General features: G+C 39.4%; 1 protein-coding gene across 1 annotated transcript in view; it reads left to right on the top strand.

Annotated features, from left to right (window-relative positions):
* Positions 1-26,205, top strand: part of ERC2 (ELKS/RAB6-interacting/CAST family member 2) — a 1,380,507-nt gene that overhangs the window by 228,451 nt on the left and 1,125,851 nt on the right. The window contains exon 2 of the mRNA XM_042780470.1: positions 25,653-26,069. Coding sequence (XP_042636404.1) covers positions 25,653-26,069 — 417 coding nt within the window. The remainder of the gene's footprint in view (positions 1-25,652; positions 26,070-26,205) is intronic.

The raw sequence follows: 26,205 nt of genomic DNA, 5'->3' as shown, positions 1-26,205 counted from the left end.
TTCCCCACTGTTCTACTTTCTGGTCATCAAGCACCAATGCAGTCCTTGCCCATAACAGCCTTGGTGAGGGGAGCTGATTCTTAGGTTGCTATCAGTAAATATTAAAGTTGGCTGTGCCCTCAGGATAGCTTAAAGTCCGCAACTCCATTTGTCTCCTTAATTACTGTTTCATTCAGGTTCTTCTACTAGTTGGCATTTAATTCACTTCTTTATCCTTCCCTTCATAGCTCAGTGTCCAGGATCATCTTCTATATTGGTTTCAGTTGGTTTCTCATTGCTTTGTTGCAGAGAGTCTGTGTAGCTTGTCTGCCTGTTCTTGCTGGAACTCTCCTGGCCTTGATATTTTTGTGACTTTACTTTTAGAAACTGTGTATATAGGTTTCTCAGTGAAATATCACAATCATGAGACAGTTACGCCATACCCCTGCCCACTGTAGGCCAGCTTCATGTCTGCATCCTGTAACAACTATGAACATGTTTCCACCCCTGGGCTGGTATATATCAGGGTGCCCTGGCTCTGGCTCCTACTTCATCCATGCAAGGTTCTGGAGGGTAGCTGTGGAAGCAAGCCCTGCTGATGCACTGGGTGTGAGGGGAGGAGGGTTGGAGATGCCCAGCATGTGCTGAGCCTGTGTTTGTGATTGAAGAAGGTATTTGGTGTGGATATAATGTGGACCCCACTTTGCAGATAAGAAAGCTGAGACTCATAGAGGCTCAAAATTGCTTAAGATCACCCAGCTAGAAAGTGATAGAGTTGAGTTTGGAAACAAGCAGGTTGGCTACCAACTCTGTGTCATTAGATAGTATACTATAGTCCTTCCACGGGCTCATTTAAAAGAGACTATTATATGCTGCTGTACAGGGAGAAGAGAACAAGTATATAAGTTATGAAGTGTCATACTAAAGTGAACACCCATGAAACTACCCAACCTGAAAGTATTTCAAATCCTGTGGATGTTATACATGTGTTCCTTTTAGTTCTTAACACTTCTCCTGACTTAACAATAATCATGCCTTTGAACAATATCTAAGTGGAATGGTATCACATATATTTTCTATTTTTACTTTTTTCACTCAATGTTACTGTAAGATTTATTCTTAATTGCATGTAGCTGTCATTTGTTCTTTTGCATGATTGTTAATGTTCCATTTCATGAACATATTATTCATTAGTTTTCCTATTGGTTCTTTACTTGTCTCTATTGTCTATTATACCAAGGAGCTCTGGTGGTGCAGTGCCTAAGGCATTTGACAGCTAACCAGAAGGTTTGTGGTTCAAACCCACCAGCCACTCCACAGAAGGAAGACTGGGCAATCTACTTCCATAAAGATTTATCACCTTGGAAACCCAAAGGGATTGCTATGAGTCACAATCGACTTGATGGCAGTGAGTTTGAGTTTTATTGATGGATTGTTTCTAAGTTTTGGTATTAGAGATAGTACTGAACTGAGTGTTCTTATATGTGTCTGTTGTGCTCATGTGCAAGTATTTTTCTAAGGCAGAGGTCAAAAAATGATTTCTGTTAAGTTCCAGATAGTAAATTTTTTAGGCTTTGAGGACCATATGGTGTCTATTATAACTACTCAACTCTGCCGCTGCAGTGTAAAAGTAGCCACAGACAATGTATAAATGAAAAGATTTGTCTTGGGCTGGGTTCTCTAGAGAAGCAAAACCAGAGAAAGAAAGAGAGAAGGAGAAAGAAAGAAAGAGAGATGAGGAGATTGATTTCTCTCAAAGAAATGGCTTTCGCAGTTGTAGAGGCTGGCAAATTTCAATTCCAGGGGTTGGGCATCAGACTAGAGGCTCCTCCTGATTCATGTAGCTACAAGGGCTGATAAATCCAAGATAAGCAAGTCAGACAGCAGTTTGCAGGCTCATGGGCTGCAGAGGCTGACAAAGCTAAGATAGGCAGGTGAGACAGCAAGATGCTTGCTCAGGCTACAAAAGCTGACAAATCCCAAGAAATGGAGGTCAGATGATGATGAGCTGAATGCAGGATCCAGGGCAAGAGAGAAATTTGAAAGAGTGTCCATATATATTGGGTGTAGACCACACCCTTAAGAAACTTCTTCACATCAGAAGAGGTAGTGACCTCAGTCATTACCTTTAGTAAGGTTGTGACTCAAGATGCATCTCACCCTAATCCTGCCTCATTAACATAAAAGTTCAGAATTTGCAGCACGTACAATGGAGGATAATTTGTGACATCACATCACAAAATGGAGGATGATTACCTAACTGCCAGATTATATCCTTAAATAACTACTAAACTACATTATTACCAAGCCAGAAGTCATAGAGTTGAGTCCGACTCATAGCAACCCTTTAGGACAGAGTAAAACTGCCCCATATGGTTTCCAAGGCTATAAATCTTTGCAGAGGCAGACTGCCTCATCTTTCTCCTATGGAGCAGCTAGTGAGTTTGAACCACTATCCTTTTGGTTAGCAACTGAGTGCTTTAACCACTGTGCCACCACAGCTCCTAACTAAATCATTATATAGCTGCCAAACTGCTGAGAATCATGGCCCAGCAAAACTGATACACAACCATAACATTACAAAGTTCAAAGGCATGAATGCATGTGTTCCAGTAAAGCTTCCTTTCCTAAACCAGGTGACAGGCTGGCTTTGGTGCACAGATTCTTAGTTTTCTGACCCTTGCTCTGGAGTATGTACCTCATAGTGGAATATCTGTCTAAGTGTAGGCATGTTTAGTCCTTGTCAAATTATTATTATTTTCCTAAGTGATTGTACCAGTTTACTTTCCCAGCAGCTGTACTAGGAATTCTGATTGGTTCACATCCTTGTCAGTACTTAGTATTTTCAGGCTTATTGTTGCTGCAGTTATTAGCATTATTATTATAGTTGCTATACATACACAAATATAATAATATGTGTGTATATGTTCTTTTCTCATTTTTTCTTAAACATTTTCCTGATTACTAGTAAGGTTAAGCATCTTTTCCACAGAAAATGCCAGTCATATATTTTTATTGGCCAGTCATATTTCCTCTTCTGTGGAATGTCGACTCATTTCTTTTGTGCATTTTTCTGTTAAGTGAGAGTCTTTTTCTTACTGGTTTATAAGAATTCTATATATTTGAAATAATAATCCTTTGTCATTTTAATGTACTGTAAAAATAATCTCTTGATATTTGACTTTTTTTTTCACACTTTTTATGATGCTTTTTGTTGAGCAGGAGTTCCTATTTTTTTTTTTTTATTGTGGTAAAATATATATAACAAAACATTTGGCCCTTCAGCCATTTTCATGTGTATACCTCAGTGACATTAATTATGGTCACCATGTTGTACAACTATCACCACTAGCTATTTCTAAATTGTACCATCTTTAATAGGAACTCAGTGTCCCTTAAGCAATAACTCCCTCTTTTTTTCTCTCACCCACCCCTGGTAACCACTAATAAACTTTTTTCTCTATCCATTTGCCTATTCTAGATATTTTATATAAGTGGGAGCATATTTGTCCTTTTGCATCTGACTTATTTCATGTTCTGATTTATTTCAAGATTCATTTATGTCAGGGCATGCATCAGAACTTAATTTCTCTTTATGGCTAAATAATATTCCATTGTAGGTACATACCACATTTTGTTTATCCATTCGTCTGTTAATGGACCTTTGAGTCATTTCTACCTTTTGTGAATATTGTGAATCTTGCTGGAGTGAATGTTGGTGTACAAGTATCTGTTTGTGTCCCTCCTTTCAAGTCTCTTAGGTATATACTGAGGAATGAAATTGCTGGGTCCTATGGGTCATATGCAGAACCTGTACATGGATCAAGAGGTGATCATTCAAACAGAATTAGGGCATACTGCATGGTGTAAAATCAGGAGAGGTGTGTGTCAGGTTGTATCCTTTCACTATACTTACTCAATCTGTATGCTGAAAAAATAATCTGTGAAACTAGACTATATGAAGAAGAACATGGCATCAGGATTGGAGGAAGCTTCATTATTAACCTGCAAAATGCAGGTGATACAGCGTTGCTTGCTGAAAGAGAAGAGGCCTTGAAGCACTTAGTGAGGAAGATCAAAGACTACAGCCTTCAGTATGGATTACACCTCAATAAAAAGAAAAGCAAAATCCTCACAACTACACCCCAATAAGCAACATCATGATAAATAGAAAAAAATTGAAGTTGTCAAAGATTTCATTTTCCTTGGATCCTCAGTCAACACCCATAGAAACAGCAGTCAAGAAATCAAATGATGTAGTTTAAAGTGTTAAAAAGCAAAGATGTCACTTTGAGGACTAAGGCGTGCCTGACCCAAGCCATGGTATTTTCAGTCAGTTCATATGCATGCAGAAGATGGACAATGAATATGGCAAACTGAAGAAGAATTGATGCCTTTGAATTATAGTGTTGGCAAAGAGTATTGAATACACAGCAGACTACCAGAAGAACAAACAAATCTGTCTGGGAAGTGGTACAGCCAGAATGCTCCTTAGAAGCAACAATGGTGAGACTTCATCTCATGTACTTTGGATGTGTTATCAGGAGGGACCAGATCCTGGAGAAGGACATCATGCTTGGAGAAGTAGAGGGTCACTGAAAAAGAGGAAGACCCTCAAGGAAATGAATTGACACAGTGGCTGTAACAATGATTGCAAACACAGCAATGATTATGAGGATGGCATGGGACTGGGCAGTGTTTCATTTTGTTGTACATGGGTAGCTGTGAGTCAGAACTTGCTTGACAGCACCTAACAACAGGAACAATGGTGGGAGTTCTATGTTTAACTTATTGAGGAATTGCCACACTTTTTTCCATAGGGTCTGCACCTGAATTCTCATGAGCAGTAGATGAGGGTTCCAGTTTCCCCATAGCCTTACCAACATTTCTTCTTTTTAATTTTCCTGATAATAGCCATTCTAGTGGGGTGAAGTGATAGCTCATTGTGATACTGATTTGCATTTCCCTAATCACTAATGATGTTGAGCATCTTTTCATGTTCTTCTTGGCCATTTGCACTTCTCCTGTGGTGAACTGTCTGGTCAAATCTTTTGTCTATTTTTCAACTGGGTTGCCTTTTTTGTTGTTGAGTTGTAGGAAGATTTTTTATATTATGAATAGTAAGCCCTTACCTGATAATATAGTTACCAGATATTTTCTCCCATTCTATATGTTGTTTTTTACTTTGCTGATAAAGTCCTTTGATGCACAAAAGTGTTTTATTTTGGTGAAGTACAATTTATCCCTTTTGTCCTTTGTTGCTCATGGCTTTGGTGTCATGTCTAGGAATCCACTGTCAAAAACTCAGTCCTGAAGCATTACCCCTATGTTTTCTTCTAAGAGTTTTATGATTTTAGTTCTTAGATTTAGGTTGTTTTCTTAGGCTGGGTTCTCTAGAGAAGCAAAACCATTGACAGATAGATAGATTAATTTGTTTTAGGGAAAAGGCTCACACAATTGTAGAGGCTGTCAAGTCCCATGTTTGTGGGTCAAACCTCAAGCTGAAAGCTTTTCCTGACTCACACAGCTGCAGGGGTTGACAAACCCAAGATTAAAATCAGCAGGGAGTATGGTAGGCTGCTGGCTTCAGCAGATGACAAATCCAAGATCAACAGGTAAAATGGCAGATTATTGTCTCTCAGGCTCAAAGGCAACAATCCCAGAATTGGTGGGAGCTCTGGTGGTGTAGTGCCTAAAACATTTGACTGCTAACAAGAAGGCTGGCAGTTCAAACCCACCAGCCACTCCTCGGAAGGAGGATTGGGAAATCTACTTCCACAGAGACACCACTTCGAAAACCCAAGGAGTTGCTATGAATCAAATCAATTCAATGGCAGTGAAAGTTTTTTGATGGCAGGCCAGTGGTTCAGCTCCAAGAACTGGAGATGATAATGGCCTACATGCACCATCCAGATCCTGAAGAAAGCCAGAGAATTTTCCCAGGACGTCCGCATATATATTGGAAGCAGGCATGTCTCTTGTGGTGGTAATTACATTACATCAGATCTCATCATGGGGATGACTGTATCACAAATGCTTAAACCAGTTAGGATCATGTTCCACCCAAATTGATATACAACCTTAACTATCACAGTTGTTGATCCATTTTGAGTTAATTTTTTGTATATGGTTTGAGGTATAGGTCTAGTTTAATTCTTTTCCACTTGGAAATCCAGTTGTTCTAGCACCATTTATTGAAGAGACTATTCTTTCCCTATTGAATGATGTCCTGGATTGAATTTTGTCCCCTGATCTGATGTAATAGGATTAGGGTAGGATATAGCACCCTTAAGACCATCATAGCCCTGATCCAATGTAAGAGGAGTTTCCTGGGGTGTGGCCTGCAACACCTTTTATCTTACAAGAGATAAATGGATAGAGAAGCAAGCAGATAGAGAGACTGACCTGCTACTGCCAAGAAAGAAGAGCTGGGAGTGAAGCATGTCCTTTGGACTACAGTCTCTGGTCTGGGAACCTCACAGACACAGGGAAAGACTGATTCCAAGACACATGGGGCCCTCCAAGGAACACCCGGCCCACAGATTTTGAAAGTAAATGAAGACCTTTCTCCTAAATTATGAACCTAACTGACAGAGAAAGCCTTCCCCTAAAGCTAGTGCCCTCAGTTTAGACTTCTAACCTCCTAAACTCTGAGAACATAGATTTCTGTTCGTTAAAGACATCCTCTTATGGTAGGTATTTCTGTTATAGCAGCACTAGAAAACTAAGACAAATGGACTTAGCACCCTTGTCAAAAATCAATTGGCCATAGATGTATGGTTTATTTTTGAACATCATTATTTTAAAGGTAGTACTTCTCACCTTGTACCATTAAAAAGACATTTGCTGTCAATTTGCAGAAGATATAGTCTATCAATTAAGGAAGTTCTTTTTATTCCTAGTTTGCTAAGTGTTTTGAAAAATATGAATGGCTATCTGTTGAGCTGATCATATAATTTTTCTTCCTACTCTGCGAACATGATTTACATGAGCAATTTGTCTAATGGTGAATTACTCTTTAATTTCTATAAGCAAACTAACTAGATCATGATGTATTATCTTTTTAAAATACTTCTGGATTCCGTTTGCTAATAATAATCATTGTTTAGGTGTGAGTTCATGTCTAGTGTTGGTGTCAAAATTATCATGTCTCGTAAGAATGAATTGGGGGAGAGTTTCTTCTCTCCTCTGGAAGAGTTTGTGTAAATTGAAATCATCTGGGGTTTCTTTATGAGAAGATTTTTAAACCGTGGACTCAATTTATTCAATAGTTTTAGAACTCTTCAGGCTTTCTATTCTGTAGTCAGATTATATAGATGTGTAATTGTAGTATTCATTAAAAGTTTCAAATTTATTGATATAAAGTTAATAATATTTGCACATTCTATTTTAAGTATCTGTTTGCAGTAATCTGAGAGCTTTAATAGTCATTTCAAAGAACCAACAGTTTTGCCTATTGGATTAATGTATTGTATCTTTGTTCATGATTTCTCTTTCTTTTCCTCTTAACCCATTTATTGGGTTTGAATTTCAAATACTTTGTTTTCATCTATGTATTTTTATTCTCTTTCAAACTTGCTTGGTCATTTTTAACCACTTTTTTTGATACTGATTCTTCAATTCCATCTTACATCTATTTTAAAATAGTTATTTATTTCAACATTTCAAATATATTTTATGCTCTATAAATTAGTTTCATTCATGGAAATTTTGTTATGTCTGTGCATATTTTTTATTGTAAACTTATATTTAAACTGAATATTTTGGTAACTTGAGGCCTTTTGTTCTTTTACCCCCTACAGACAGTATTTGTATTTGCTTCTATCAGGAGCTAGGGCGTGTTAACCTATGGGAGCATTTTAACACCTTGCATAAATCTGAGATTGATGGAAAAATCTCATATTCAGCTCTCCAGCTCCACTGAGCCCCAGTTCATTCACTGTGTCAAGTTCAGTGTTCTTACCAGCATTTTCTCTTATGCATGTTTAATTGTACTGTTTTAAGAATCTTTTTATCTTTCTCTTCCTTGGGCATTTCCCTTCCTTCCTTATAATTTCAGCTATGTTTTGAAAGCATATTTGGTTTTATCTAGCTGTAGTGTAGTGGAAAAGTTTCCTGGGTGGTGCAAACAGTTTGACATTAATGATTAATAGAAGGGTTTGCAGTTCAAACCCACTCAACAGTGCCATGGGGAAAAGGCCTAGCAATCTGCTTGGGTAAAGATTACAGCCAAGAAAATCCTATGGAACAGTTCTACTCTATTTCACTTGGGGTCATCCTAAGTCAGAACTGACTCAATGGCAATAAGTTTTTATTGTTATTATTTACTGGAAAGGTCCCTCAGTAAATGTAGTTTGCCATGATGCCCAAGAGAAAAGTTGTTAGGACTTATTTTATTGTCCATTGACCTTGGATGGTATCACTGAATGGCAAACTCTATATTTGGAATGAATTGGAAAGACTAAGCTGTTTAGGTCCCATTCTATTTCCAAAAACCCCAAACCTACTGCCATTGAGTCGATGTTAACTCATAATGACCCCATTCGATTTCTAAGGCTGTAAATCTTTACGGAAGCAGATTGCCCCATCTTCCTACTGTGGAGTGGTTGGTGGGTTTGAACCACCAACCTTTCAGTTAGTAGCCAAGTGCCTTAATCACTACATCATCAGAGCTCCTTCCCATTCTATTTACATATGTTCAAAGGACAGATTAGTAATTTTAAACTATTTTTCTTCTATGGATAGGGGCTAATCTTCACTATCTAGGGATGAATTCAAAGTATGAAACTAAGTAGAGGAAAGTGGGAAAGGTTAAAAATGACTCTGTTAAAAGCCAGATGTCATAGGTAATATGGTTTCTGCTTTCACTACTAACCTAAAGGTTATCAGTTCAAACCCATCTATTAACACTGTAGAGGAATGGTCAGGGAATGGTGTTCTTCCCTCCAGATTATAGCCAAGAAAATCCTATGAGGCAGTTCTACCCTGTAATACACTGAGTTCCCATGAGTCAGGCAATGGGTTTTGAATTGTTTTTCCTTTTTAATTAAGATAAACTGTCACCCATGTGTCAGTTTGTCAGGCTGTGGGGACTTGCATGTTGCTATGATGCTGGAAGGAAGAGGCCGTCCACTTCTCAAAAAACTGGCCAATGAAAACCTTATGAATAGCAGTGAAACACTGTCTGATATATTAATGGAAAGCTTTATGAATAGCCCTGAAACCTTGTGCAATATGATGCCAGAAGATGAGCCCTCAGGTTGAAAGGCACTCAAAATACAACTGGAAAAGAGCTGCCTCCTCAAAGTAGAGCAGACCTTAATGATGTGGATAGAGTAGCTTTTAGGACCTTCATTTGCTGATGTGGCATATCTTAAGATGAAAAGAAACAGCTGCAAACATCCATTAATAATCAGAATATGGAATGTAAGAAGTGTGAATCTAGGAAAATTGAAAGTTGTCAAAAATGAAAAGGAACACATAAAGATCAATGTCCTAGGCGTTAGTGAGCTGAAATGGACTGGTTTTGGCCATTTTGAATTAGATGATCATATGATCTGCTATGCTAGGAATGATAAATTGAAGAAGACTGGCATGGCATTCATCATCACAAAGAATATATCAAGATCTATCATAAAGTGATAGGATAATATCCATACACCTACAAGGAAGACCATTTAATACTACTATTATTCAAATTTACACACCCACCACCAAAGCCAAAGATAAGGAATTGAAGATTTTTACCAACTTGTGAAGTATGAAATTGACTGAACATGCAATCAACATGTGTTCATTGTCATTGGTGATTGGAATGCAAAAGTTGGAAACAAAGAAGAATCACTGGCAGTTGGAAAATATGGTCTTTGTGATAGAAATGATGCTGGAGATCACATGAGAGAACTTTGCAAGGCCAACGACTTACTCATTGCAAATACCTTTTCCAACAACACAAATGGTGGCTATACATTTGAACCTTGCCAGATGGAGTACACAGGAATCAGAGTGACTACATCTGTGACAAGAGGAAATGGAGAAGCTCAATATTTTCAGCCAAAACAAGGCCAGAAGCTGATTGTGGAACAGAACATCAATTGCTCACATGCAAGTTCAAGTTGAAGCTGAGGACAATTAAAACAAGTCTATGAGAGCCAAATATGACCTTGATTATATCCCTCCTGAATTTAGAGACATCTAAAGAATAGTTTTGATGCATTGAACACCAAGGACCGAAAACCAGAGAAATTGTGGGATGACCTCAAGAACATCATCCATGAAGAAAGCAAAAGGTCATTAAAAAGATAAGAAAGGAAGAAAAGACCAAAATGGATGTCAGAAGAGATTCAGAAACTTGTCCTTGAACAGAGAGTGGCTAAAGCAAATGGATGAATTGACAGGATAAAAGCGCTGAATGGAAGATTTCAAAGACCAGCTTGAGAAGACAAAGTCATTTAATATAATGAAATGTGCAAAGACCTGAAGTTAGGAAACCAAAAGAGAAGAAGCATTCTTAGCATTTCTCAAGCTGAAAGAACTGAGGAAAAATAATTAAGCCTCAAATTGCAATATTGAAAGATTCCATGGGCAATATATTGAATGACGCAGGAAACATCAAGATGGAAGGAATACACAGAGTTACTTTACCAAAAAGAATTGGTAGATAATCATCCACTTCAGGTGGTGGCATGTGATCAAGAACCAATGGTTTTGAAGGAAGAAGTCCAAGCTACACTGAAGGAAGTGGTGAAAAACAAGGCTCCGGGAATGGATGGAATACCCATTGAGATGTTTCAACAAACAGATGCCCTGCTGGAGGCACTCACTCAACTATGCCAAGAGATTTGGAAGACAGCTACCTGGCCAACTGACTGGAAGAGAGCCATGTTTGTACCCATTCCAAAGAAAGGTGGTCCCACAGAATGTGGAAATTATCGAACAATATCATTAATATCACACACAAGTAAAATCTTGCTAAAGATAATTAAAAATGGTCGCAGCAGTATATTGACAGAGAACCTCCAGAAATTCAAGCTGGATTCAGAAGAGGATGTAGAATGAGGGATATCATTGTTGATGTCAGATGGATCTTGGCTCAAAGCAAAGAATACCAGAAAGGTGTTTACTTGTGTTTTATTGACTATGCAAAAACATTTGATTTTGTGGATCATAACAAATTGTGGATAACATTGAGGAGAATGGGAATTCCAGAACACTTAATTGCACTCATGAGGAACCTGTACATAGACCAGGAGGCTGTTGTTCAAGCAGAACAAGGTAATACTGCATGGTTTAAAATCAGGAAGGGAGTGTGTCAGGGTTGTATCCTTTCACCATACTTATTCAGTCTGTATGCTGAGCAAATAATCTGAGAAGCTGGACTATATGAAAAAGAACGTGGCATCCGGATTGGAGGAAGACTCATTAACAATCTAAAAGAACTAACAAATCTGTCCTGGAGGAAGTGCAGCTGGAATGCTCCTTGGAAGCAAGAACGGCTAGACTTCATCTCACCTACTTTGGTCATGTTGTCAAAAGGGACCATTCCCTGGAGAAGGATGTCATGCTTGGTAAAGTGGAGGATCAATGAAAGAGGAGAAGGTCCTCAACAAGATGGATTGACATGGCGGATACAACGATGGGCTCGGGTATAGTAGGGATCGTGAGGCTGGCACAGGACAAGGCATTGTTTTGTTCTGTTGTACATAATGTCACTATTAGCTGGAGATGACTCAGTGGCACATAACAGCCACAAAAATGATATTGGTAGGTATCATTCCACAGGTATGCCACAGGTATTTCAGATACCAGCAGGATTAATCATGGAGGACAAGGTTTGTTGGAACTGTGAGACTAAGATAGACTAAAAAGAAAGGTCTGGTCCTCTACTTCTGAAAATTAGCCAGTGAAAATCCTATGCATCACAACAGATTATCATACAGTATAGTACTGGAAGAGGAACCACTAGGTTGAGAGACATTCAAAATAGCAGTGCCCACAACAATGTGCATACCAGTGATCATGAAGATGGCACAAGACCTAGCAGTGTTTTACTCTTTTCACCATTAATTGGAGCCAACTTGAAGACAACTAAGAAGAGCAACAATTAGGATAAATATGAAGCTTGCTATTTATGCTCCTAGCAAAGTGACTGTGGAGAGTAGCCTGGATTACCCCTGTCACAAATACTTTGCTTCCTTAGATAGTGTCTTCCAGTGACAGACTGTGGAGAGGGATTTTTTGCCTTCTGAATTTTGACCATTTGTGGACAACTGGAGACTGATCCTGGAATGAGGGCAGAGGGTAAATCCCTTCAGAGACCTATCCAATCGTTGACTCACTTTTGTATGGGAAGGAAATTAGCTGCTTTTGGGAAGTAGATTGCCAGGCTTTTCTCCAGGTGCTTCTGCAGCTTTTCACTTAGCAGCACTAACCCTTTGTACAACCCAGGGGCTCCTAGGAATTATTACTCTCTGCCTTTTAACAAGGAGGAAACTGAGACAGAAGATTGTTTTCAGTGGATTATTTGTCAATAAAAGTGCTGCTACTAAATTTTAAAATTGAAATTCTCTATGTTAAATATATAGGAGCTCTGGTAGCATAGTGCCTAAGGCACTTGACTGCTAACCAGAAGGCTGGCAGTTCAAACCCACCAGCCACCTTGGAAGGAAGGTTGGGCAATCTACTTCCATAGTGATACCCCCTTGGAAACCCAAGGAAGGATCGCTATGAGTTGGGGCTGACTCGACGGCACATAACAACAACAACAACAGCATGTTAAATATATAAGTATGGATGGAAATCTGGTAAAATGACTTGAAACTTGTTTGAAATGAATCTGTTAAAGTAGAATTAAAGAGAGAGAGAGAAAGAGAGAGATCGCTTCAGATCCACTCCCCAACCTCGAGTATATGAAACAGAAAGATGACCAAGGCTCTAGAAGGCACATGCATTTTGCTTGAGAATTCCTTTTGTAGAAATAGGGATCTCCCTCTCTGCTTCATTTAGAGTGTTTTAAAATTAAAAAGATAATGAAAACTAGATAGAAATTTGGATTTGAGAAATTCTGAACACCAGATTTAAGGCTTATTATCAGATTATATTTGGTCATATCAAAGTCATTTGTTGTTAGTTGCCATCGAGTCAATTTTTCATATCAACCCCAGTGACAGATTAGAACTGCCCCATAAAGTTTTCTAGGCTGTAATCTTTATAGTAGCAGATCACCTGGTCTTTCTCCCATGGAGCTGCTGGGTGTGTTCAAACCACTAGCCTCTCAGTTAGCAGCTGGGCACTTAACCATTGTGCCAACAATGGCTAATAAAATGACTCCCTGGAAAATAAACTTTGGGGTTTAGTAGATGTAATAAATATGGAAGTATCTATCAGAACCAACTCTGAATCAAGAATAGACTGGCTAAGATGGCTAATCCTTAATTCTGAGAATCCTATAACTATCCACAATTGCCTGCTTATTGTGTGTGCACGTGCACACACACATATGTGCACATGCATATACAAGCATACACACACACACCACAGTCTGTTCTGGTTACCTAGTACCATTCTGACAAGAATATACCACAAATTCAATGGCTTGAAGAAACAGGAGTTTGTTCTCTTACAGCTTGGGAGGATAGAAGTCCTAGTTCAAGGAGCCAGGCTCTAGGGGCTGGGTGAAAGCCCCTCAACCTTGGGCTTCAACTCTGCCTCCTGCTTCTGGCCCACTGAAGCTAGAGGCTTTTCTTCACTCAACTGCTGGCTGCTGAGGCTGACAAACCCAAGATTGACAAGTAACAAGGCACAGTCCCGATTTACGAAACCACACGGCAGCCCATTAATTCAAATCCATTAAAAGTTCCAAGATTGGCAGAGCATGGCAGGCTGCTGAATGATGACACGGCTACATGCGGGGTTCAAGAGTGCCATGAGCAGAGACCCTTCCCAAAGCTGTTTCTTATATAAAGGAAGCAGACCACATACCCAAAGTAGCTACTCAGCTGCTCCAATAGATTCCACCATGGAGTTAATCACCAGTCTCACCATGGGAAATAACTACGTTCAGCTGCCCAGCCACTCAACCAGGCCCAGCCAAGATGACACAAAAACTTAACCACTACAGTCTCTACTCTTTTCTCTAGCTTTCCTGAAGTATTTGTGTGCATTCAGAAGCTAGATGGTGTAGTGGTTCAAACAGAGGCTTTGGGGTCAGACTGCCTGAGTTGAAACCTGGTTATGCCACTTACCTATCTGGGTGTTCTGGAGTAGGTTACTTAGCCACATTGTGTCTCTATTTTCTCATCCATTAAATAGAGATCATAACAGTGCCTACCTCACAGAGTAGTTGTGAAGTTTAAAAGAACATAGAACTGGGAGTTCCGGTAAGATGGTGGAATAAGCAGACAAACTACACAGACCCTCTTCAACAAAGAAAAGGAAAACCAGTTGACACAGATACAGAAGATAATCCTAGAGCCCTGACCTTTGAAAGGAAGGATTCAGAAATGGACTAAACTCCAACTAGCAGAAGAACCTGCCAAAAATACTGAATAAGAAGACAAACGGAGCTGTATACTGTCAGCGGTCCTGACAGCATGGACGGTTTGGATATTTCCAAGTGGTGTTAGGACCTAAGAATTTACCTAAAAATCAGCCCTACTTGCCAGGGGCTGCAAGAAGGATTACACTGGTGGCAGTATCACTATTACAACACAAAGGTTTTGAAGGAAGAAGTCAAAGCTGCACTGAAAGAATTGGCCCAGAACAAGGCTCCAAGGAATTGAGATGTTTCAACAAATGGATGCCCCGCTGGAAGCACTCATTCTGTTATGCCAAGAGATTTGGAAGACAGCTACCTGGCCAACTGACTGGGAGAGATCCATATTTGTACCCATTCCAAAGAAAAGTGATCTCACAGAATGTGAAAATTATCGAATGATATCATTAATATTGCATGCAAGTAAAATCTTACTGAAGGTAATTAAAAAATGGTTGCAGCAGTATATTGACAGAGAACTTCCAGAAATGCAAGCTGGATTCAGAAGGGGCTGTGGAGCAAGGGATACCATAGCTGATGTCAGATGGACCTTGGCTCAAAGAAAAGAGTGCCAGAAAGATGTTCACTTATGTTTTTCCTCTCATTTGCACTTCAAGACTCTTTTTGGAATGTTTTCCCATATGCCCCTAGCCTAGGCTAAGTCCTGTCTGCATTTCCAGTCACCTGCTTTTATGACTTATTTCATGACCCTCATGACATTATATTATTACTGTCAATTTACTTGTCTACATGGACTGTGAGTGTGGATATCTTTTAGTTTTTGGTACTTCTTGAGCATAATGGAGATATTCTGTATGTATTTTGGATAGATAAATCTACCAATTTTCCCTCGCTCCTTCCTTTTCTCTCTTTCTTCTTTCCTACCTTCCTCTTTATCTTTCTTCCTTCCTCCTTCCCACCCTCCCTCCCTTGCTCCTTAACTTCCTAAGTTCCTCCCTCCATTCCATCCCTTCCTTCCCATACATTGATTTGTCTAAAGTTATTCCTCGTAGGAACTCTATGAGGTAAGCATTACCATTATCCCCATTTTACAGATGTGGAAAACAAAGGATCAGAGTCATAGGCAACTTTCCTATCCAAAGGAACAACCCCTTTATAGCATAGTCCTTCCAGTGTTGTTGCCAATGTTCAAAGTAGTTTGGCAATTTCTCTTTGGAATTCTCTTTCAGCCAGTTTAGGAACCACATTTGAAAAAAATCTCATTTTTGGTCACTCTCAGAAAGATAATTTCCATTCTGATGATCCTGATTTATGATACTTGTCTTCAAATAAACTTAGATTTTCTCAGAAATCCAAGTTACCTTCAAACGACAAAGATTTGCCATTGTCAAGATTATTTAAATCGCTTGAAGATAATTGTCAAAACATACTCTTGAGAGCTGTGGTAGCAATCATATTGCTGGATCGAAAGCTGTACATACTCCTCTTGACTTTGTTTTGGTGTGGCTCGGTGATTAGGGGCTGGTAGAGGAAGTTGATACTACTTTACAGTCCCACCTCTTTACTGGGATCAGCTTTATTAAGATTTATTTTATATGTCATACAGTTCTCCCAATTGCAGTGAAAAATCAATAGTTTTTAGTATATTCACAAGTTGTACAACCATCACCACTAACTAATTCCAGAACATTTTCATCACCTCTAAAAGAAATCTAGTACTCTTTAGCAGTCACTCCTCATTCATACCCTCCCCCAGCCCTTGACAACCACTGATTTACTTTATGTTTCTGCAGATTTGCCTATCCTGGTTATTTTGTGTAAATGGAATCATGTAATATGTGGTCTCTGGTGACTGATTGCTTTCACTTAGCATGTTTTTTTTTTTTTTTTAATTGTGATTTAATTTACAGAGCAAATTCATTTTCCATACAGCAGTTCATACACATTTTTTTTCATGACATTGATTGCAATCCCCATAATGTAACAGCTCTCTTCCCTCTTCCTCACTGTAGTTGTCTTTTCCACGTGTCCTTCTTCCCTATGCCTTCTGAGTTATTTCCCTGTGTAAATACTGCCCTTCTGATCTTCCATGGTTAACTGTTCTAGGGAATATACCTACCTGGTATAAATGTTCACCTTATGTGCCTGTCTATTGTTTGGCTAGAAGCAATGGGAGTTTCACTTCTAGGCCTGAAGGGTCACTAGGGGCCATAGTCTCAGAGGTTTCACCAGTCTCTGTCAGATCATTAAGACTGCTCTTATTTTTTTTTAGTTTTTTTTTTAATGATTTAGGTGAAAGTTTACAGAGCAAATTCATTTTTAGTATAGCAGTTCATATACATTTTGTTTCATGACATTGACTGCAATTCCCCACAATGTAACAGGTCTCTTCCCACTTCCTCCCTATGGTTATCTTTTCCCTATGTCCTTCTTTCCTATGCATTCCTGGCCCCTGGGCTATTTCCCTGTGCAAATACTGCCATTCTGTTCTCCCATGATTGTTTGGTCTAAGGAATGTTCCTTATAAATGTTCACCTTATATGCCTGTCTGTTTGGCTGGAAGCTAGGGGAGTGAATTCAGTTCAGACCTGAATGGTAACTAGGGGCCATAGTTTTGGAGTCTCATCAGACTCAATCAGACCAGTAAACCTGGTCTTTTTTTTTTTTTTTTAAATAATTTTGAGTTTTGTTCCATATTGGTCTCCCACTCTATCCAGGATCTCCTACACTGATCCCTTTCCAGGTGGTTGACAGTAGTAGCTTGGCACCATTTAGTTCTTCTGGTCTCATGGTCATATTGGCTGAGGTTCATGTGGTCCTCTAGTCTCTTGGACTAATTGTTTCCATGCATCTTTGATTTTCTTCATTATTCTTTGCTCTAGACAAAACAAAAAAATGAGCTCACTGCTGTCGAGCTGATCCAGACTCACAGTGACCTCTCCCAATCTTCTTTCTGAGTAGTGGCTAGTGGGTTTGAACCTCCAGCCTTCTGGTTAGCAGTCAAATGCCTTAGGCACTATGCCATCAGAGCTCCCTGCTCTAGATAAGGAGAGACCAACTGTTGCATCTAGATGGCTGCTTGCAAGCTTTTAAGACCGTAGTTGCTACTCATCAAAGTAGGATTTAGAACAATATTTTGGTAGTATGTATGCCAGTTGAGCTTGATGTCCCCCACAACCATATTCCTGAGCTCACAGGCCCAACCACTCACTCATTCAGGGTCATTGGCTGTGGCTAAGCAGTTGTCATAACTTTACCCCCTGTTAGTTCTATTTATATAGACATTCTTATAGCACTTACAGATATGCATGTATAAATATCATCTTCCAAACTTATATATGGCTGTGGGTATATTCCCTTTTGACTTGACATACCTCATCATTCAACCTGTCTACCTATTTATCTACCTGTAGATTAATATTGATAATGCAGTATTGTGTGTGTAAAAGTGTTTATCTTTGTTGTCTGTATCTCTTGTTCACCTCTGTCTGTCTTCCTTTTCCTTAGTGTTATTGTGTTTGTCACTCACTTTTGGTATATTGTCTTTCCCTTCATCCAAATCAATACTTGTCTCTTATCTATCTAGCAATATTCCCTCCCCCTCCTCCCATTCCTGGTAACCAAGAAAGTTTCCTTCCATATATAAAACTGTCTCTGACTTTTTACGATTGTTGCTGTTGTTAGTTGCCGTTGAGTTGGCTCCACCTCATAGAGACCCTATGTACGACAGAATGAAACATTGCCCGGTCCTGCACCAGCCTCACAATCTCTTCTATACCTGAACCATCACTGCCATCACTGTGTTAATCCATCTTGCTGAGGGCCTTCCCCTTTCTCGCTGACTCTCCGTTTTACCAAGCATGATATATTCCTCCAGGGAATGGTCCCTTCTGACAACATGACCAAAGTAGGTGAGATGAAGTTTGGCCATTCTCACTTCCGAGGAGCATTCCGGCCACATTTCTTCCAGGACAGATTTGTTAGTTCTTTTGGCAGCCCATGGTACTTCCAGTATTCTTCACCAGCACCCCAACTCAAAAGCATCAACTCTTCTTTGTTGTTGTTATGTGCCGTTGAGTCAGCCCCGACTCATAGCAACCCTTCCTTGGGTTGCCGAGGCAGTATCACTATGGAAGTAGATTGCTCAACCTTCCTTCTGAGGAGTGGCTGGTGGTTTTGAACTGCCAGCCTTCTGGTTAATAGTCAAGTGCCTTAGGCCCTGTGCTACCAGCTTTCACATGCATATGAGGGAATTAAAAATACCTTGGCTTGGGTTAGGCCCACTTTCATCTTCAAAGAGACATTTTTGCTCTTGAGCACTTTAAAGAGGTCTTTTGCAGCAGATTTGCCTAATGTGATACGTCCTCTAAGTTCTTGACTGCTGCTTCCATGGGTGTTGATTGTGAAGCCAAGTAATATGAAATCTTTGACTACTTCAATCTTTTCTCCATGGCTTAGTGCCTAAGGCATTTGATTGCTAACCAGAAGGCTGGCAGTTCAAACCCACCAGCCACTCCTCGGAAAGAAGATTGTACAATCTACTTCTGTAGAAACACCGCCTCACAAACCCAAGGAGGGGTTGCTGTGATTTGAATCAACTCGACAGCAGTGAGTTTTTTTTTTTTTTTTAATCATGATAGTGCTCATTGCTCCAGTTGTGAGGATTTTCATGTTCTTTATATTGAGGTGTAATCCATACTGCAGACTGTAGTCTTTAATCTTCATTAGTAAGAGCTTCAAGTTATCTTCACTTTCAGCAAGCAAGGTTGTGTCGTCTGTATATCGCAGATTGTTAGAGTCTTCCTCCAATCCTGATGCTGTGTTCTTCTTCATATATTCTAGTTTCTCAGATAATTTATTCAGCATACAGACTGAATAAGCATGGTGAAAGGATACAACCCTGATACACTCCCTTCCTGTTTTTAAACCATGCAGTATCGCCTTGTTCTGTTTGAATGACAGCCTTCTGGTCTATATGTACAGGTTCCTGATGAGCACAATTAAGTGTTCTGGAATTCCTATTCTTCTCAATGTTATCCATAATTTGTTATGATCCACACAGTCAAATGCTTTTGCATAGTCAATAGAACACAAGTAAACATCTTTCTGGTATTCTTTGCTTTGAGCCAAGATCCATCTGACATCAGCTGTGATATCCTTCATTCCACATCCTCTTCTGAATCCAGCTTGCATTTCTGGAAGTTCTCTGTTAACATAATGCTGCAACCATTTTTGGATTATCTTCAGCAACATTTTATTTGCATGTGATATTGATGATATTGTTGAGTAGTTTCCACATTTTGTTGGATCACCTTTCTTTGGAATGGCACAAATATTGATCTCTTCCAGTCAATTGGCTAGGTAGCTGTCTTCCAAATTTCTTGGCATAGATGAGTAAGTGCTCCAGCATGGCATCTGTTTGTTGAAACATCTCAATGGGTATTCTGTCAATTCCTGGAATCTTGTTTTTTGCCACTTTCTTCAGTGCAGCTTGGACTGCTTCCTTCATTATTATTGGTTCTTGATCATATGCCACCTCCTGAAATGGATGAACATCGATCAGTTCTTTTTGGTACAGTTACTCTGTGTATTCCTTCCATCTTCTATTGATATTTCTTGCATCATTCAATATTTTGCACATAGTATCTTTCAGTATTGCAACTTGAGGCTTGAATTTTTTCTTCCATTCTTTCAGCTTGAGAAATGCCAGACATGTTCTTCCCTTTTGGTTTCCTAACTCCAGGTCTGTGCACATTTCATTATAATAGTTAATTTTGTCTTTTTGAGCTGCTCTTTGAAATCTTCTGTTCAGCTCTTTTATCTTGTCATTTCTTCCATTTCCTTTAAATACTCTCCATTCAAGAATGAGTTTCAGAGTCTCTTCTGATATCCTTTTTGGTCTTTTCTTCCTTTCCTGTCTTTTTAATGACCTTTTGGTTTCTTCATAGATGATGTTCTTTTTTGTTTTTCAAGTTGGGAATGCTTTATTGTGCGCTCCCGGGCAAGGTTTATGGGTCCCTGAGAGGGGCCCTAGAAGTCACCCATAGATGATATTCTTGATGTCATCCCACAGTTCCTTTGGTTTTCGATCATTGGTGTTCAGTGCATCAAATCTGTTCTTTAGATAGTCTCTAAATTCAAAAGGAATGTATGTAAATCAAGGTCATATTTTAGCTTTCATGGCCTTGTTTTAATTTTCTTCAAGTTCAGCTTGAACTTGCATATGACCAGTTCCTAGTCTGTTCCACAGTTATCTCCTGACCTTGTTTTGGCTGAAGATATTGAAGTTCTCCATCTCTACTCTGAGAAGCAGCTCTTCCCCAGTCTATTTCCACAGATGTTGTTGATCTGATTCTTGTGTACTCCATCTGGCAAAGTCCACATGACTAGCTGCTATTTATGTTGTTGAAAAAAGGTATTTGCAATGAATACGTCATTGGTCTTGCAAAAGTCCATCATGAGATCTTCAGCATCATTTCTATCGCCAAGGCCATATTTTCCAACTACCAGTGATTCTCTTTCTTTCCAACTTTTGCATTCCAGTCCCAGTAATCAACATATCTTGATTGCATGTGTGGTAAATTTCAAACTGCAGAAGTTGGTAAAAATCTTCAATTTCCTCACCTTTGGCTTTGGTGGTTGGTGTGTAAATTTGAATAATAGTAGTATTAACTGGGTCTTCCTTGGAGGCGTATGGATATTATCCTGTCACTGACAGCTTTGTACTTTACGATAGATCTTGAGACATTCTTTGTGACAATGAATGCCACACCATTCCTCCTGAATTTTTCATGCCCGGCATAGTAGGTCATATGGTTGTCTGATTCAAAATGGCCAAAACCAGTCCATTTAAGCTCACTAATGCCTAGGGTATCAATCTATATGCATTCCATTTCATTTTTGACAACGTCCAATTTTCCTATATTCATACTTTGTACATTCCATGTTCTGATTATTAATGGATGTTTGCAGCTGTTTCTTCTCATTTTAAGTCATGGCACATCAGCAAATTGAGGTCCCCAAAGCTTTACTTCATCCACATCATTAAGGTTGACTCTACTCTGAGGAGGCAGCTCTTCCCCAGTCTTATTTTGAGTGCCTTCTGACCTGAAGGGCTCAACTGCTGGCACTATATTGCACAATATTTCAGGGCTATTCATAAAGTTTTCCAGTAATTGTTTTGGTTACCTAGTGCCACTCTAACAGAAATATCACAAATAGGATGGCTTTAACAAACAGGAGTTTATTCTCTTGCAGTTTGGAGGCTTTAAGTCTGAGTTCAAAGTGCCAGGCTCTAGGGGCTGGGTGAAAGCCCCTAAACCTTAGGTTCCAGTTCAGCCTCCTGCTCCACTGAAGCTAGAGGCATCTCTTCACTCAGGCAGCTGCTGGCTGCTGAGGCTAACAAACACAAGGTCAACAAGTGAAAAGGCACAGTCCTGATATCACCAAACCACACAGCAGGCCATTGATTGAAGTCCATTAAAAGTCCCAACATTGGCAGAGCATGGCAAGCTGCTGAATGAAGACTTGGCTATATGGAGTGTTCAAATGTGCCAAAAAGCTGGAGACCATTCCCAAAGCTGCTGCTTATAAATAGGAAATAGACCACATCCATAAAGAAACTTGTCTGCTGCTTGTGGTAGATCCCACCATGGAGTTGATTGCCAGTCTCATCATGGGGAATAACTACCACTAGCTGCCCAGCCATTCAACCAGGCTATTCATAAGGTTTTCACTGACCAATTATTTGAGAAGTGGATGGCCCCTTCCTTCTTCTGAGTCTGTCTTAATCTGGAAGGTTCAAAACTTGTTCACCATGGGTGATCCTGCTGGTATTTGACATACTGGTGGCATAGCCTCCAGCCTCACAGCAACATGCAAGCTACTACAGTATGACAAATTAACAGACTAATGGTGGCTTTTTACAAGAGTGAACTAATAACATGTTTTTCCTTTTGTGATTGACTTATTTCACTCAGCCTAATGTCCTCTGAGTTTATCCATGTTATGCGAGATTTTGCAGATTCTACATTATTTTTTAGTGTTGCATGGTATTCCATTGTGTGAATGTACCATAGTTTCGTTATCTGTTCTTCCGTTGATAGGCACTTAGGTTGTTTCCATGTCTTGGCTGTTGTGAATAGTGCTGCAGTGAACATGGGTGTGCACATATCTATTTGTATTCTGGCTCTCAGTTCTTTGAGATATATACCTGGTAATGGAATTGCTGGATCAAATGGTATTTCTATTTCCAACTTTTTAAGGAATCGTCATACTAATTTTGCACAGTAGTTGTATCATTTTACAGTCCCGCCAGTAGTGTATGAGATTGTAATCTTTCTATATCCTTGCCAGCATTTGTTATTTTCTGTCTTGTTGAACTTTTCACTTAGCATATGTTTTTAAGGTTCATTTATGTCATAGCATGTATCATTACTTCATTCCTTTTTATGACTGAATAATATTCCATCATATGGCTATATCACATTTTGTTTGTCATTAATCACTCGATGGACATTTTTGTTGCTTCTAAATGAGATGGCACCAGAGAAGATATACAGCTTGCCAATAAGCACATGGAAAGATATTTAACTTTATTAGTTATCAACGGTATGCAGATCAAAATCACTTCATACCCATTAGATTGGCTATAATAAAAAAGAGTTAATAACAAGGGTTGATGCCTATGTGGAAGAATCAGAAGCCTCATATATTGCTGGTGGGAATGTAAAATGATGCCTTGAGGTTTGTTCTTACATTGCTTTGGAAGACAGTCTGACAGTTCCTCAAAAGGTCAAACAAAGAGTTACCATATGACTCAACAATTCTACTCCTAGGTGTATATCCAAAAGACAATAAAAACATGTCCATACAAAACTTGCACATGAATGTTCTTAGAAGCATTTTTAAAATAATAGTCAAAAAGTGCATACAATGCAAATATTCATCAACTGGTGAATGAATAAACAACATGTAGTATATCCATAGAATGGAATATTATTCAGCCATAAATAGGAACGAAGTTGTGATAGTTGCTACAACATGGATGGACCTTGAAACCATCATGCTAAATGAAAGAAGCCAGACACAAAAGATCATATATTGTATGATTCCATTTATATGAAACACTCAGAATAGAGGCAGAAAGTAGATTAATGGTTGCCTAGGACTAGGAGCTCTGGTAGCATAGTGCCTAAGGCACTTGACTGTTAACCAGAAGGCTGACGATTCAAACCCACCAGCCATTCCTCAGAAGGAAGATGGGGCAATCTACTTCCTTAGTGATACTGCCTTGGAAACCCAAGGAGAGGTCGCTATGAGTCGGGTTGACTCAATGGCATATAACAACAACAACAGGACTAGGGTTTGGGGGAATAGGCAGTAACTACTAATGAGTTGAGGGTTTCTTTTTGGGATATGATATGAATAAAATTGATTTGTTGTGATGGTTATACAACTTTGTGAGTACACTAAAAAATATTGAATTTTACGCTTTATAGGGGTGAATTATACAGTATATAAATTGCAAACAAAGACAAATTCGTAGTCTTCATCATTCTGTGCCTGCCCATTGCTTATTCTGCATTTGGTACTGTGGCACCATGGCACATGAATGAGAGAGTACTTTTCCACTACACTGGAGAGATTTCTTCACGGACATTTCTAGATGAGAAGATGAAGTACATACACACAGAGAATCAAGATGATTACCTAGTGCTATTTTTGGGTGCAGGCCACTTTCAGAAAGATCTCAGCACCTCTGGCTGTCAGCTGTAGGAATTCAGAAGATTTCACAATGCCCTGTAATACTGTGAGTTCCCTGCAGGCAAGAGCTTTGCCTCATGCCTATCTCTATTTCAGTGCTAAGAATTATGTCTGGTCCACAGGTCAAACACATTTAAGCACAGCTATTATGTTTGGTGAATGAATTAGTAACTGCTGGATTGGGAGCCACCTGGTTTGTCCATAGAACAAAACTGCCTTTAGGCTTGTGACTGCCCACTCCAACTAGCCTGGGGGACAGCCCTGTGGGGAAAATGTTACTGAACTCACCAACTGTTTTCTTGCAAGCTTTTCTCTTCTGCCAACTGATGACTATTTTGTTTCTCTGGTACTTTCACTCTGATTTTGGCTAAAATGGTGGCCTGGAATAATATCTGGTGCTTCTGGAGTGTTGTTGTGTTTTCCTCCCTGGAAATATATCCATAACTTTGGGTTCCTGGGTCAGTGAGATTTAGGAAAACAAAACATGGAATAAGCCTCACATTTGGTTCTCTTCTGTTCATGTGTATCAGACATCAATGCTATAGCTTCTGTGTAGCTTATGGGTCTCTGCTGTAATAAATTGTTTTTCTTTTTTCTTTCTTTTCTTTTCTGTGAAGGTATTTTATGTTGATTAAGTTTGTTCTGTTAATGATCTTTCGCTTGCACTGGACTTTTCTTTGTGTTGATTTTTTGCTTCTTCTTCTCCTTCTTCTTCTTTTTATTGCCAATGCTATTCAGTTACTGGATGCCAGAAGAACCAAGGTTTGTCCATTTTTTGCAGTTTGTTTTGCTCTGCACAGCTTCCTCCCCCTCCTGTGTGTGTGTTCATTGTGTCTGCATTTGTTCCCTTTTGCTTGCAGATGCAGTAATCCTGTTTACTAAACCTGTTCCTAGCTTTATTTATAAAAAAATAAAATAAAAAGCAAAGTCCTTGTTTGTGTCTACTTGTAGTGGATGCTATTATTTTCATTTTTAAATGGATATGCATTTATCAAGGAAAATAATGGATAGTAGAATTGAGAACACCTTAGGAAACAAGGAATGCTGAGTCTGGAGTGCTATAAAAGGTGTGTGAAGAAGGTGTGCTTGAGAAAGTTTCCCTCTAACCCTTTCCACTTCCTAAATTAAAACTATGTAGATGTGCAATTTCCCCTGTGACTGACACTAATTTACTGTTTCTGTGTATATGTACATTTCTCCTAAGACATTTGGAAAGCATCATTGAATTAATTTTCCCTTCTCCATGTGCTGTCCCATGCTTCTGAAGTCACCATGGAGGACTTCATGGCTGGCCCTTTGGACCTCATGATTAACATTCCATCTTCATGGTGTGGTAGCCCCAAACCACATTCAGCTTTGAGATTGACTTTGTTTCTCTTCTTTCTCCTCTCTTGCTTTGTCTTTCTCATTGCAGCACCTGCAGCTGACAATCCAGGCCCTTCAGGATGAGCTGCGAACTCAGAGAGACCTCAATCACCTCCTGCAGCAAGAAAGTGGCAACCGTGGGGCTGAACACTTCACTATTGAGCTGACAGAGGAAAACTTCCGGCGGCTCCAAGCTGAGCATGACAGACAGGCCAAGGAGCTATTCCTTTTGAGGAAGACATTGGAAGAAATGGAGCTGAGGATTGAAACACAGAAACAGACCCTCAATGCCCGAGATGAGTCAATTAAAAAGCTCCTCGAGATGTTACAGAGTAAAGGTTTGCCGTCCAAAAGCCTTGAGGATGACAATGAACGGACGCGTCGGATGGCAGAAGCTGAGTCTCAGGTCAGCCACTTAGAAGTGATTTTAGACCAGAAGGAGAAGGAAAACATACATCTTAGAGAGGTAAGCACAGTCACTCTGTTTTTCCAAAATCATTTTAATAAATATTAAAATATGTTATCAACTTATTTTTGCAGGTTGAGAGATATCTACAGCCTTAAGAAAATTTCCTTTGTCATCTGTTTCATAACCTCCTTGT

Source organism: Orycteropus afer, unplaced genomic scaffold, assembly GCF_000298275.1.
Source record: "Orycteropus afer afer isolate SDZICR_OR568_19922 unplaced genomic scaffold, OryAfe1.0 scaffold00041, whole genome shotgun sequence".
NCBI classification, from domain to species: domain Eukaryota; kingdom Metazoa; phylum Chordata; class Mammalia; order Tubulidentata; family Orycteropodidae; genus Orycteropus; species Orycteropus afer.
Note: the sequence above shows the minus strand (reverse complement) of the source record. Positions and strands in the feature narration are given on the sequence as shown.